At 52.8% G+C, this 14,887-nt stretch overlaps 1 protein-coding gene across 7 annotated transcripts in view; it reads left to right on the top strand.

Moving 5' to 3' along the window:
- Positions 1–9,777, top strand: part of kank2 (KN motif and ankyrin repeat domains 2) — a 150,472-nt gene extending 140,695 nt beyond the window's left edge. For all 7 annotated transcript variants that reach the window (XM_070867233.1, XM_070867234.1, XM_070867237.1 and 4 more), the window contains 2 exons: positions 2,355–2,459; positions 7,616–9,777. In XM_070867233.1, coding sequence (XP_070723334.1) covers positions 2,355–2,459; positions 7,616–7,663 — 153 coding nt within the window. In that variant the 3' untranslated portion in view covers positions 7,664–9,777. The remainder of the gene's footprint in view (positions 1–2,354; positions 2,460–7,615) is intronic.
- The last annotated feature ends 5,110 nt before the right edge of the window (positions 9,778–14,887 follow it).

Below are 14,887 nucleotides of genomic sequence, written 5' to 3'. Positions count from 1 at the left end.
TGGTTCAGGGGTGCAGAGGAGGAATCAAATTAGCCATGGTGCCCTTCCCTGTTTGCTATCCCCCGTGACCCTGCCAGAAAGTGCGCGCATGGACATTCTAGGGAAAGCTGGGGTCAACCTCGCTTACGATGGCCCCCCCAGGGTTGGGAATCCAACTGAGACTCATTGTCTGGGCTCCCACCTGGGGGAGGTATCTCGGGGCAACAGGAGGCTCGGGATTGAATCCCAGCACAAGGCAGGGGAGGCGGGGTGGAGAAATGTTTTAACATGAGAGTAATGCAGAGAGGAGAGACGAGGAATTACATTGGTGTCATTAAAGGAGCTTTACTGAGCTTTACCGTATAAAAGCCCAGGGAAATGACCAATCGCGGGTGTTGCGCACGGCTGTAAATAAATCCCTGGCAATGCATGTTGGTGCAGACAGGTGGTGTGTGCGCAACGCTGGTACGGCGGGTAAATGGTTTGGGGCAACACACACATACACCATGCATGTTCTACACCGAGACAGTGGGGCTGAACATCCGGCCCACCACAAACCTGGCACACTTACCGTTTTTAAGTGTTTTCACCGCCAGGTAGGATGAGGTCAACTCTTGATCGATATCCAGCTCTTTGTCGATTTTTTTTTGGAAGCGGCCAAAAAATCGGTCATAAAGGGGGCGTAAGTGTCGGTGAGGGGCGGAGATGGAGGTGGGACGGATTCTCCACCGCTGTCACTCAGTGGCAGGGTGGCGGTGACATCATTGCGAATCTGCGTCACCGCGTCTCTCGCCTCCGTTAAAAGGGAGAGAGAATTGGCCGTCAGTCGCGGTCGGACACTGGGCCACCAGCGAGAGTTTCGGCCGGGCCAGCGGCCTGGCACCCCCAAGGGGGGGGGGGGGGGGGTGGGTGCGGGGGCTGCCTGTTGGCGGCCCGGCCGAACCCGGGGGGCACAAAACACCGGCCGCAAAAGAAATTAGATGGCGGCCGCGGCATTGGGATCTCGCCTTTAATGGCCGCCGCGCAACCAGAGCGGAGAGCGAGCAGACAAGGTGCACCGACAGAGAAAGCTGTTGGGGGCACTGCTCAGCGGAAATAAGATTTTTGTGGCTGAATTTGGCGGGAGGTGGGGGGGCGAATGGATGATGCCAGAAAAACCCCGTGACGGCCATTCGACCAGAAATCGGCGGCCGCTCGACTCCACCCCCTCACCGTCCCAAACGGGCTGTAACGGGCCTTATTCGGGAGCTGAATTTCGGCCCCAGTATTTCCACAATACGGGGGGGGGGCGGTAATGGGTACAGGAACAGTGTGTGTACAGTATGGGGGTAATGGGTACAGGAACAGTGTGTGTACAGTATGGGGTAATGTTACAGGGACAGTGTGTGTATAGTATGGGCGTAATGGGTACAGGGACAGTATGTGTACAGTATTGGGGTAATGGGTACAGAGACAGTGTGTGTACAATACAGGGGGTAATGGGTACAGGAACAGTGTGTGTACAGTATAGGGGTAATGGGTACAGGGACAGTATGTGTACAGTATGAGGGTAATGGGTACAGGAACAGTGTGTGTACAGTATGGGGGTAATGGATACAGGGACAGTATGTGTACAGTATGAAGGTAATGGGTACAGGAACAGTGTGTGTACAGTATGGGGGTAATGGATACAGGAACAGTATGTGTACAGTATGGGGGTAATGGGTACAGGAACAGTGTGTGTACAGTTTGGGGGTAATGGATACAGGAACAGTATGTGTACAGTATGGGGGTAATGGGTACAGGAACAGTATGTGTACAGTATGTAATGGGTACAGGAACAGTGTGTGTACAGTATGGGGGTAATGGGTACAGAGACAGTGTGTGTACAGTATGGGGGTAATGGATACAGGAACAGTGTGTGTACAGTATGGGGGTAATGGGTACAGGAACAGTGTGTGTACAGTATGGGGGTAATGGATACAGGAACAGTGTGTGTACAGTATGGGGGTAATGGGTACAGAGACTGTGTGTACAGTATGGGGGTAATGGATACAGGAACAGTGTGTGTATAGTATGGGGGTAATGGGTACAGAGACAGTGTGTGTACAGTATGGGGGTAATGGATACAGGAACAGTGTGTGTACAGTATGGGGATAATGGGTACAGGAACAGTGTGTGTACAGTATGGGGGTAATGGATACAGGAACAGTGTGTGTACAGTATGGGGGTAATGGGTACAGAGACAGTGTGTGTACAGTATGGGGGTAATGGATACAGGAACAGTGTGTGTACAGTATTGGGGTAATGGGTACAGTGACAATGTGTGTACAGTACAGGGTCTGACTGTAAAGTGTGGGATGCTCTTTGACACTCTGTTATTTGTCTATGTGCAGGATGGCAGCACCGCGCTCTCTATCGCAGTCGAAACCAGACAGAATGAGATTGCTGCCCTTCTCTATGAGCATCTGAATCGCTCCAAGACTCCCAGCTCCCTCCCGGTGAGAATCTCGGCAACCCGTCCTCGGGCTGCTGGAACCGGCGGGAAGCGCGTGCATCCTTCTGCTATTTATAATGGTTGGTTTCCTCCCTCTGCCCAGTCTCCTTCCGACTGCACAGCTGCGACAGGCCAGCTCGAAGGGGTCTTCATGGCAACTGTCTCTCGCTCAGTGAGAGAGGCCTGTCGAGTGCGCCCAGAACTGAGCCAGCTTCACATCACCACAACTTTTAAATCCAATCTTTCTCACCCAGTGTTAACATCTTGGACCTGTTCCCATCCATCCGTCCATCCATCCATCTATCTATCTATCTATCTATCTATCTATCTGTCTATCTATCTGTCTGTCTGTCTATCTATCTATCTATCTATCTATCTATCTATCTATCTATCTATCTATCTATCTATCTATCTATCTATCTATCTATCTATCTATCTGTCTATCTATCTATCTATCTATCTATCTATCTATCTATCTGTCTATCTCTATCTATCTAACTATCTATCTATCTGTCTGTCTATCTGTCTGTTTGTCTGTCTAACTATCTATCTATCTATCTATCTATCTATCTATCTCTCTCTGTCTGTCTATCCGTCCGTCCGTCTGTCTATCTATCTCTCTCTCTCTGTCTGTGTCTCTATCTGTCTAACTATCTATCTATCTCTGTCTGTCTGTGTCTCTATCTATCTATCTATCTATTTATCTGTCTGTCTAACTATCTATCTATCTATCTATCTCTCTCTCTCTCTCTCTCTCTCTCTCTGTCTGTGTCTCTATCTATCTATCTATCTAGCCTGTATATATTTATATCTATCTCTCTCTATCTCTATCTCTCTCTCTCTCTATCTCTATCTCTATCTATCTCTCTCTCTCGATCTCTCTATCTCTCTCGATCTCTCTCTCTCTATCTCTCTTGATCTCTCTATCTCTCTTGATCTCTCTCTATCTCTCTCTCTATCTCTCTATCTATCTATCTATCTCTCTATCTATCTCTCTATCTCTCTCTCTCTCTCTCTAAATCTCTATCTCTGTCTCTCTATCGCTATCGCTATCTCTGTCTCTCTCTGTCTCTCTCTTTCTCTTTCTATCTCTATCTCTATCTCTATCTCTATCTCTATCTCTATCTCTATCTCTCTTTAGCTCTCTATCTATCTATCTCTCTATCTCTATCATTTCTATCAATCTCTAGCTATCTCTCTATCTCTCTCTCTCACTCTACTAAAAATGCTGGGAGTGAGTGACACAGCATGGCCAGCACTCCAGGTTTCCCCTTTCCCTGTGGTGTACAGGCAAAACAGAGAAGTTATGTTAAACTTGCTTCGAACCTTGATTAAACCACATTTAGAGCACTGTGCATAGATCCGATCTGCATATTATAAAAAGGATCTAGAGGTACTGGAGAAGGTGCAGCTAAAATTTACAAGGAAGATACCAGAACTGAGAGGTTATAGTTATCAGGAAAGACTGCACAGACTGGGGCTGTTTTCTCTTGAAAAGAGAAGGAAGGCCAAGGGGTGACCTGATAGAGGTGTTTCAGACAATGAGCGGGTTTCGTAGGGTAGAAACATGTTCACACTTCTGGGAGAGTCTAAAACTATGGGACATACATATAAGATAGTCACTAATAAACCCAATTAGGAATTCAAGAGAAACTTCTTTATCCAGAAAGTGGTGAGAATGTGGAACTAGCTGCCACTGGGAGGGGTTGAGGTGAATAGCATATATTCTTTTAAGGGGAAGCTAGATAAACATATGAGGGAGAAAGGAATAGAAGAATATGGTGATGGGGTGAGATGAAGAGGGGTGGGAGGAGGCTCGTGTGGAGCATAAACACCGGCACGGACCAGTTGGGCCGAACGGCCTGTTTCTGTGCCGTACGGTCGATGGAACAGTTGGAGTGCTACAGCCCCGTACAGTCAGTGCCCTCTGGTGGAGATTCTTTGAATTGCCTCGGTTTGTTGCGAAGGGAAGTTATGAAGCCCGTTCCTTCCACAGACCGCCCGGCCTCACTCTCCTGAGAAACAGGACCGACCACAGGAGCTGAAGTTCAGGGAGATCTCTTCCCCAATCCTGCCGGCAATCGCGGAATAGGCCGGAGCGTCGCTCCAGCCTCTGACCAGTTTAGGGGGACCACTGAACTCGGCTTGCGACTGGATACCCTCATTTCGAAGGGAGTTGGGGGGGTGGGGGGCCAGAGGGAGGTGGGGGGGGCCAGAAGGAGGTGGGGGGGGGGCGAGAGGGAGGTGGGGGGGGCGAGAGGGAGGTGGGGGGGGCGAGAGGGAGGTGGGGGGGGCGAGAGGGAGGTGAGGGGGGTGAGAGGGAGGTGAGGGGGGTGAGAGGGAGGTGAGGGGGCGAGAGGGAGGTGGGGGGGGTGAGAGGGAGGTGGGGGGGGTGAGAGGGAGGTGGAGGGGGGTGAGAGGGAGGTGGAGGGGGGTGAGAGGGAGGTGGGGGGGTCGAGAGGGAGGTGGGGGGGGTCGAGAGGGAGGTGGGGGGGCGAGAGGGAGGTGGGGGGGCGAGAGGGAGGTGGGGGGGGTTGAGAGGGAGGTGGAGGTGGGGGGGGTTGAGAGGGAGGTGGAGGTGGGGGGGGTTGAGAGGGAGGTGGAGGTGGGGGGGTTGAGAGGGAGGTGGAGGGGGTGAGAGGGAGGTGGGGGGGGGTGAGAGGGAGGTGGGGGGGGGTGAGAGGGAGGTGGGGGGGTGAGAGGGAGGTGAGGGGGGTGAGAGGGAGGTGGGGGGGGTGAGAGGGAGGTGGGTGGGGGGGCGAGTGGGAGGTGGGGGGGGTGAGAGGGAGGTGGGAGGGGGGTGAGAGGGAGGTGGGGAGGCGAGAGGGAGGTGGGGTGGGGGGGGTGAGAGGGAGGTTGGGGGGGTGAGAGGGAGGTGGGGGGCAGTGAGAGGGAGGTGGGGGGCAGTGAGAGGGAGGTGGGGGGGCGGTGAGAGGGAGGTGTGGGGGGGCGAGAGGGAAGTGGGGGGGGCGAGAGGGAGGTTCGGGGGGGCGAGAGGGAGGTGGGGGGGGCGAGAGGGAGGTGGGGGGGGCGAGAGGGAGGTGGGGGGGGCGAGAGGGAGGTGGGGGGGGCGAGAGGGAGGTGGGGGGGTGAGAGGGAGGTGGGGGGGGGTGAGAGGGAGGTAGGGGGGGCGAGAGGGAGGTGGGGGGGCGGGTGAGAGGGATGTGGGGGGGGGGCTAGAGGGAGGTGGGGGGGGCGAGAGGGAGGTGGGGGGGCAGGTGGGGGGGCGGGTGAGAGGGATGTGGGGGGGGGGCTAGAGGGAGGTGGGGGGGGGCGAGAGGGAGGTGGGGGGGCAGGTGGGGGGGCGGGTGAGAGGGAGGTGGGGGGGCGGCTAGAGGGAGGTGGGCAGCACTCAGTCATTTTGACAAATGAAAGCCAGGCAGAAAAGGTCAGTTTTCCAACGATGGATTTATTGTTTCGAGACTGTGAGAAGGCCCGAGCACAGAGCTAGATCGGGTCACTCGCACCCTTGCCAGTGGGTTATCCCGTTTCCACCTCCCCCACTCCTCCCTCCCCCCACCTTGCCACGTGTCCGCTCGTTATTAAACTGGTCCGCTATTGGACTGGGCACAGAGGGCTTCCGTTGTTCACTTACAATCGTGAGTGACACCCCCATACCAAAGTCCGCCCCTAATATTGTGTTTGAGGTGTGCGGTCTCTTTAAGTGGTTTCCAGGCCCATCCACAGTTTCGCACATGTGCAAACTTTAACATTGCAGAAGGTTCCGGGCTGTGCGGGGCCCGCTGAGAGCTGCACCTTATAGGGAATGTTGGTCCATTCCCCATCCCTTCAGAGGGTTCATCCGCTGGAATTTCCCAGATATTCCTCTCCCACGCCAAATTGACCTGTGTTTTTATCTGTTTTTTTCGCCTCTCCCAGGAGATGACACGGTTACGGATAGGGTGAGGAGAGTGTATAAGAACATAAGAGCATAAGAAATAGGAGCAGGAGTCGGCCATTTGGCCCCTCGAGCCTACTCCGCCATTCAATAAGGTCATGGCTGATCTAATCTTGGCCTCAACTCCACTTCCCTACCCGCTCCCCATAACCCACATATATTGTGATTGACAGGCCTTTACCTGTCGTATGTCCGTATGCCTTTGTGACCTCTGGCTAGCCTCTCACCTCCGCAAACTCAGCTGCCCGTGTCCTAACTCACACCAAGTCCCGCTCACCCATCACCCCCTGTGCTCGCTGACCTACATTGGCTCCCCGGTCTATCCATGCCTCAATTTTAAAATTCTCATCCTTGTGTTCAAATCCCTCCATGGCCTCGCCCCTCCCTATCTCTGTAATCTCCTCCAGCCCCACAAACCCACCCCCCGCCCCCGAGATGTCTGCGCTCCTCTAATTCTGCCCTCTTGATTATAATCGCTCAACCATTGTTGACCGTGCCTTCTGTTACTGGGCCCCAAGCTCTGGAACTCCCTCCCTAAACCTCTCCGCCTCTCTACCTCTCTTTCCTCCTTCAAGACGCTCCTTAAAACCTCCCTCTTTGAGCCAGCTTTTGGTCACCTGCCGTAATATCTCATTTTGCTTGTGAAGCACCTGGGGATGTTTTACTGGGTTGATTTGTCTCTCTCTAATTTAAAACCACCAATCCCGATCTTTATTAAGTGTATCAACCTTTGTGGCCCTCTTCTCTTCTTCTTATGCAGCTCCCTCGGGGTCGAGGGTGACTTGCTTCCTCACTAAGATGAGTTCTCAGGTGACTGATGAGACCAATGTGGGACCTCCAGTCTCTGTCACGGGTGGGGCAGACGATGGTTGGAGGGACGGGTGGGTGGGGGGGGGGGCTTGGGTTGTCGTGCCCGCCTTCCGCTGTTTGCGTTTGGCCTCCGCTTACCCCCGGCAAAGAGACTCGAGGTGTTCGGCGCCTTCCCGGATGCTTCTCCTCCACTTTGAGAAGTTTTGGGCCAGGGATTCCCGAGAGTCGGTGGGAATGGTACATGTTTTCAGGGAGGCTTTGAGGGTGTCCTTGAAGCGTTTTCTCTGCCCTCCTGGGGCTTCGAGTAGAACGCCTGTTTCCGACGCGCATTGCCTCTAATCCTCGTCTCTGCGCTCGCACTCAGAGAGCGGTCCGATCGTGAAGGAACGAGCACTGTGCCGATATTGAACGCCTAATGTGCCTGTGTTTGTTTGTTTGTGTGTTTATTACAGGGCCCGCCCGCCCTCGCTCACCACTCCCCGTCTGAAGCCCAGCAGTAGGCCCGAGGGCCTCCCGGTCCAGCTCCTTGCGCTGCACCCGTGGAAACTTGACAGGATGTGCCTGAACAGACTGAGCGGGGGCCTCCCCCTCCCACACCGGCACGGTCGGGCACCTTACACCGCCTGCTCCACTCGGCGTGTCCGGAGGAGCCGGGGCCTGTATCCTGTCGCCTGCGTCAATTGCCCCTCGGAGGCACGGATCACCGAGGGCCAAGGTCTGAGCGAAGGGCCCGAGAATCTTCGCGCTCTCCCGGTTATAAACCTGCTGCTGCAACCCCGCACGACAATCCACCCGGCGGCCTTTTATATGAAGAAAATATATATATAGACTCTGTAAAGGACAATCGGCCAATCGTGGCTTCAGGCCGCACAGTTCTGATTGTGACCGTCACTGGTTCTCCATCACCTCTCGTCCCCTCCCTCACACTCTCCCCACCCTCTCCCTCGCCCCCACCCCCTCCCCCATCCTCTCCCTCGCCCCCTCCCCCATCCTCTCCCTCACCCCCTCCCTCACCCCCTCCATCACCCCCTCCCCTTCCCTCCTCCAACCCCACCCTACCCCTCACCCTCCTCCTCCCTCGTCTCCCTCTGCCATCCCCTCCTCCTCCCTCTTCAGCTCAGTTGACACTTTGCCTGTCCGCTGCTGTCAGGATTATCAGGGCCCGGTCACTAGGCACTGCCTCCGTCCCTTGGAGCACCCCCTCTCCCCCCTCCCCCGGCCAAGGGCTGTGCCCCTAACGCCGCTCCTGTCGGTCAGTCCTCGGGCCGAGCTCACTGCCCCAGCGACATGGCTTGCGGTAAAACAGCGTCTCATGGGGCCTGCAGATACAGAGTTTAGTCCGACAGGGCCTGACAGAGGCTGTGACGCAACAACCGGGCTACGCTCCCGCGATGCCGTGTTCCAGCTCGCTCTAAAACCGCCATGTCAGGAACGGCACTGGTCTGACCAGAGTCCAGCTGAAGGCGAGGCTGTATACACACCACCCCCCCATCGGCCCCCCCGGGGCTCTGAGTTAAGGCCCTGGTTCTGAACTCGCCTCGACAGACACACAGCCTGTTTAATATCTCCCTCACACCAGGGTTCAGTGGAGATTGATACTGGCGATGAACACCAGGCCTTCTCATGTTAGCTGTGGCTCAGGCAGCCTGACCCAGGCCTCCGGGAGAAAATGGTACCTGGAGAGAGGGGGGGGGGGGGCGAAGGTCAAAGGTTGCTCCCAGCCGCTAGAGCCTGGGCTCAGCGAGCTGCCCCCCTAGGCAGCAGCTAACAACCCCCCCCCCCCCCCCTCACCTGGGGAATGATACCTGACCTCTGGGAAACTGAAAGTGGGAGGGAGGAGGAGGCGGGGAAAATAAATAATTTCACTCAATACACAGGGTGTGATGCTTCAACGAGCAAATAGCTTGTGTACGGCGGGGGAGGGGGGGGAGAGGGCGCAGGAAGCAATGACTGCTTTACCCAGCCAGAGATCAGTACGGAGCAGCCCAGCCTTGTAGTTTGGAGACCAGGGGGCCTATTGGAAGTGGCGGGGTGGGGGGGGGGAGGGGAGCGACAGAGAAGAGACGGAGACATTGGGGCGACGTTTCGCTTCCATTTGACTCCCAACGGAAACCGAAGTTGGGCGGGGTTTAGAAAACGGACAGCCAATCCGCTGCCCCGTTGTGTTTAAAATGTCCCGAAAGCTTTATTTAAAACGTCACATTTTTTTTATTTGTTTCAAAGGGGTGTGAAGGCAATGGACCACCCAGGGTCAGACATTACTCAGCGTTGAATATGAAGATGGTGCAGTGAGTTGTACCGTGCACAGTTATACACCCTCCCCCACCCCCTCACCATAGCACGTACCGATATATAAACCAAATGTAGTGGATTTCTTGTGTATATTATTAAGCTGATATTTACAGGTCCGGTTACAGTCCCACTTCCTGCCGCTCGCCATTCTATCTTCTGCTACTAACCTGTTGTACTTCATTCCTGTTGAAGGTGCTGGTTTCGGGTCTCCCCGAGATCAACCACACCCCCCTTGGTATCTTTGTATTACCCTTTATACAGAAGTATCTATCGAAAGAGTTTTGTAACCCACATATTGCAATACACCGAAAAGGGATTATTACTGGCCTGTGTTTTATTTCATCGACCGACTCTCTGAGTGAGTGCAGCAAGATTGTGTGTGGTTTTTGGACTCCTCGCCCAAGGAAGGATATACTTGCCACATTGCCATGTGCAACCAAGGTTCACCAGACTACTTCCTGGGATGGGGGAGGATTGTCCTATGGGGAGGAGGCTGAGGGGAAACCTGACTGAGGTGTATAAAATTATGAGGGGCCTGGTTAGAGTGGATAGGAATGACCTATTTCCCTTGGCAGAAGGGTCAACAAAAAGGGGGCATAAATTTAAAGTAATTGGGGGGAGGTTTAGAGGAGATTTGAGGGGAAATTTCTTCACCCAGAGGGTGGTGGGGGTCTGGAACTCACTGCCTGAAAGGGTGGTAGAGACAGAAACCCTCACCACATTTAAAAAGTACTTGGATGTGCACTTGAAGTGCCGGAACCTACAGGGCTACGGACCGAGAGCTGGAAATTGGGATTAGGATGGATAGCTCTTGGTCGGCTGGCACAGACACGATGGGCCGAATGGTCTCCTTCCGTGCCGTAAATTCCTATGATTCTTGGAGAGATTGAGCAGACTAAGTCTTTATTCTCTAGAATTTAGAAGAATGAGAGGCAATCTCATTGAAACATACAAAATTCTTACAGGGCTTGACAAGGTAGATGCAGGGAGGATGTTTCTCCGGGCTGGGTCCAGGGGTCACAGTCTCAGGATAAGGGGTCGGCCAATTAAGACTGAGATGAGGAGAAATTTCTTCACTCGGAGGGTGGTGAATCTTTGGAATTCTCTGCCCCAGAGGGCTGTGGAGGCTCAGTTGTTGAGTTTATTCAAGATAGGGATCGATAGATTTTTGGATATTAAGGGAATCAAGGGATATGGGGATAGTGCAGGAAAGTGGAGTTGAGGTAGAAGATCAGCCATGATCTCATTGAATGCAGAGCAGGCTCGAGGGGCCAAATGGCCGACTCCTGCTCCTATTTCTTAATGTTTTGAAGATCACATAAAACATTTCAAAGGTGAGGAGGATGAGAATCAGAGGGCAGATGGGGCCAATGAATGTTCATCAGATCGGTAGCAGGAGAGTGGGTTGAATAGGCCAGGCCGGGAACTGTACATCTGTAATAGATGTACAGCACAAGTCCATTTGGAACAAATATAGATCTGAATCACCTTGCACCTTCCATTATAAATGTGTGCCTGGGAATTTATAACAGAAATATAAAAATAAGGACAGAATGTCTGACTTTAAAATGTGGACTGAATTATATGTGCTTGCCAAGGTTCAATCTCCCACTCTCTAACCCTGCTTCACCTCAACATTACACTGGTCTTGATGATTCCCCAGTGTACAATGTTACAGGAGATCACCTAGTGTACTTATGTCCATATGTCCATTCCAATGTTCCCTGTCATTTCACTTGGCTGTTAGGGGCTGCCTGGGCCATTCAAAATACTGCACACGCATGGTTTTTACATTGAAATACTGGCAAACCGGCTGCACAGGACCTCTGTAGCGCTGTGTGGCTACATACAGACATATATATATATATACACGCACTCATACACAGACACCTTTCGGATGAGAAGTTAAACCGAGGCCCCATCTACCCTCTCCGGTGGACATGAAAGATCCCATGGCACTATTCCGAAGAAGAGCAGGGGAGTTATCCCCGGTGTCCTGAGGCCAATATTTATCACTCAACCAACATCACAAAAACAGATTATCTGGTCACTATCACATTGCTGCTTGTGGGAGCTTGCTGTGCGCAAATTGGCTGCCGCATTTCCCACATTACAACAATGACTACACTTCATGGGCTGCAAAGCGCTTTGGGGCTTTCTGAGGTCGTGAAAGGCGCTATAGCAATGCAACTTATTTACTTTTTGCAGACCTATACTTTTAGTGCAAGGGATTCCTAGTAAAGGCAGTCTTTCTAATGTATCTTTATTCTGATAAATCTCTTCACAGTCAATTCCTGCAGAACATGGCGTCCAGCTAAATAACTGCAGGCTGCATGGAGTTGTATCCAGTGTGAACAGAATCATCAGACACTTACAGCCCCGGGACTCTGGATAAATATACGGTGTACTGGAGCATCTATATTAAAATTAAAGCTTAATATGTAATTGCTCCAGAAATACAGCAGGGGGCGACGCAGTATCATGCTGTGGTGCAACTCGGGTTGCTCTGAAGCTGCGTTTGAGCCCTGCTGCCACTAGGGGGCTCTGTTGGGCAGCGCTGCCAAAGGAGAGAGTTGGACAGCAATAGTTTGAACCTGGTGTTTGATGTGCTTTACCCTGTGTGTGTGTAAAGTTAAACCGTGGAAAGTACAGCACAGGAGGAAGCCATTCAGCCTATCACACCCGTGTCTTGCTAGCTCTTCAACTCACCTGTCTCCTTTCATCCCGGTACCCCATCTTATAACAACAGAAGAAATAGGAGCAGGAGTCGGCCCCTCGAGCCTGCTCCGCCATTCAGTAAGAACATGGCTGATCTGATCATGGACTCAGCTCCACTTTCCCGCCCGCTCCCCATAACCCTTGACTCCTTTATCGCTCAAAAATCTGTCTATCTCAGCCTTGAATATATTTAATGACCCAGCCTCCACAGCTCTCTGGGGCAGAGAATTCCACAGATTTACAACCCTCTGAGAGAAGAAATTCCTCCTCATCTCCATTTTAAATGGGCGACCCCTTATTCTGAAACTATGCCCCCTAGTTCTAGATTCCCCCACGAGGGGAAACATCCTCTCTGCTTCTCCCCTGTCAAGCCCCCTCAGAATCTTATATGTTTCAATAAGATCACCTCTCATTCTTATAAACTCCAATGAGTACCAGGCTCCACCTGCTCAATCTTCCCTCATAAGACTACCCCTTCATTCCAGGAATCAGCCAAGTGAACTTGTTTTATATTCTTTCTTTACAAATACTTTTCCAATTCCCTATCAAACGGTGTTAGGTAGAATTTTGCAGCACAGAAGCAGGCCATTCGGGCCCAGTGGTCTATGCTCCACATGAGCCTCCTCCCACACTCTCTGCCCCAGTCATCATCATCATAGGCAGTCCCTCGAAATCGAGGAAGACTTGCTTCCACTCTAAAAGTGAGTTCTCAGGTTACTGTACAGTCCAATACGGGAACGACAGTCCCTGTCACAGGTGGGACAGACAGTGGTTGAGGGAAGGGGTGGGTGGGACTGGTTTGCCGCATGCTCCTTCCACTGCCTGCGCTTGGTTTCTGCATGCTCTCGGCGACGAGACTCGAGGTGCTCAGCGACCTCTCGGATGCACTTCCTCCACTTAGGGCGGTCTTGGGCCAGGGACTCCCAGGTGTCAGTGGGGATGTTGCACTTTACCAGGGAGGCTTTGAGGGAGTCCTTGAAACGTTTCCTCTGCCCACGTGGGGATTGCTTGCCGTGAAGGAGCTCCGAGTAGAGCGCTTGCTTTGGGAGTCTCGTGTCGGGCATGTGAACAGCGTGGCCCGCCCAGTGGAGCTGGTCGAATGCGGTCAGTGCTTTGATGCTGGAGAGATTAGCCTGGTCAAGAACGCTGACGTTGGTGTGTCTGTCCTCCCAGGGGATTTGCAGGATCTGGCAGAGACTCCGTTGGTGGTATTTCTCCAGCGATTTGAGGTGTTTACTGTACATGGTCCATGTCTCTGAGCCATACAGGAGGGCGGGTATCACTGCAGGCTTGTAGACCATGAGCCCCGTGTGGTAAAGAGTTCGGTTCTGAGTGTGAAAACATTTTGTCTCCTTTCTCCTCTAAACAATTTCCAGTTTATCGAAGGACAATTTGGTCGGGATTTGTTTTTAAGGTCATGTCTCAGCTTGGCACCGGGTGATATGGGCTGCATGTCTGGTACAAGGTGTGAGGGAATCAATACAGTCAGCCCACTCCCACCCACTGCCGCTCCGACTCTGGTCTACAGTGTCCCGTTCACCGGACCACCTCCCCCCCCCGCCCCCACAACCCCCTCATCTAGCACTGGCCGCAAAGCGCTTTGGGACATACTGAGGTCGTGAAAGGTGCTATAGAAATGCAAGTTGTTCTTGCATTAGAAAGCTAGGACTTGCATTTATATAGCGCCTTTAACATAGTAAAACGTCCCAAGGCGCTTCACAGGAGTGTTATCAAGCAAAATTTGACACCGAGCCGCATAAGGAGATATTGTGACCGAAAGCTTGATCCAAGAGGTAGCCACCAAGGACCATCTTAAAGGAGGAGAGAGAAATGGAGAGGTTTAGGGCGGGAATTCCAGAGCTTAGGGCCCAGGCAGCTGAAGGCAAGGCCGCCAATGGGCCCAGTGGGCGACACCAGCTCCCATGTCTCCATCTGATCAGGTTCTCAAAGAGCGGCGCACGGTTTGAAAAGTGCTCTTCTTGTGAAGATGAGTTTGAATGAGCCCTCAGTGACCTGGGATCGTGCACCAAAGCCTGACATCGCATGCAGCGCAGTTTGATGTGACGGTGTCGATACCCTGTCCTCCGCTAGCCTCACTCCCGCCTGAGATTTTAATTCACGAGCCCTGGTCCTGCTCGCCCCCCAGCCAAATTCCCTGCGTACTTTGGTTACAGTTACAGGCTTCCAAACAACTATCGGCTGCCACCTACCAACCCTCTGTCCGAACCTTCATTGCGGCGTTGAACACTCCCTGGCCAATGGCCCAGGCTCAGAGACACAGCCTCGGGTGGAATGCCCTGTCCCTGGCACCCTGCTGGGCGCAGGTTGGCACCAATCCATCGAATCCCGCTGCCTTTCGCACCCTAGTGTGGGATTTTCCGTGGGATGCAGGAATCCCCAAAGGAATCTGAACGGCCAATGTTTAAACCTTTCATCCCGCAATAATCAGGCAGTAAAGAAAGCAAATGGCATGTTGGCCTTCATAGCGAGAGGATGTGAGTATAGGAGCAGGGAGGTCTTACTGCAGTTGTACAGGACCTTGGTGAGACCACACCTTGAATACTGTGTGCAGTTTTGGTCTCCTAATCTGGGGAAGGACATTCTTGCTATTGAGGGAGTGCAGCGAAGGTTCACCAGACTGATTCCCGGGATGGCAGGACTGACATATGAAGAAAAACTGGATCAACTAGGCTTATATTCACTGAAATTTAGAA

This window comes from Pristiophorus japonicus, chromosome 24, assembly GCF_044704955.1.
Source record: "Pristiophorus japonicus isolate sPriJap1 chromosome 24, sPriJap1.hap1, whole genome shotgun sequence".
NCBI classification, from domain to species: domain Eukaryota; kingdom Metazoa; phylum Chordata; class Chondrichthyes; family Pristiophoridae; genus Pristiophorus; species Pristiophorus japonicus.
Note: the sequence above shows the minus strand (reverse complement) of the source record. Positions and strands in the feature narration are given on the sequence as shown.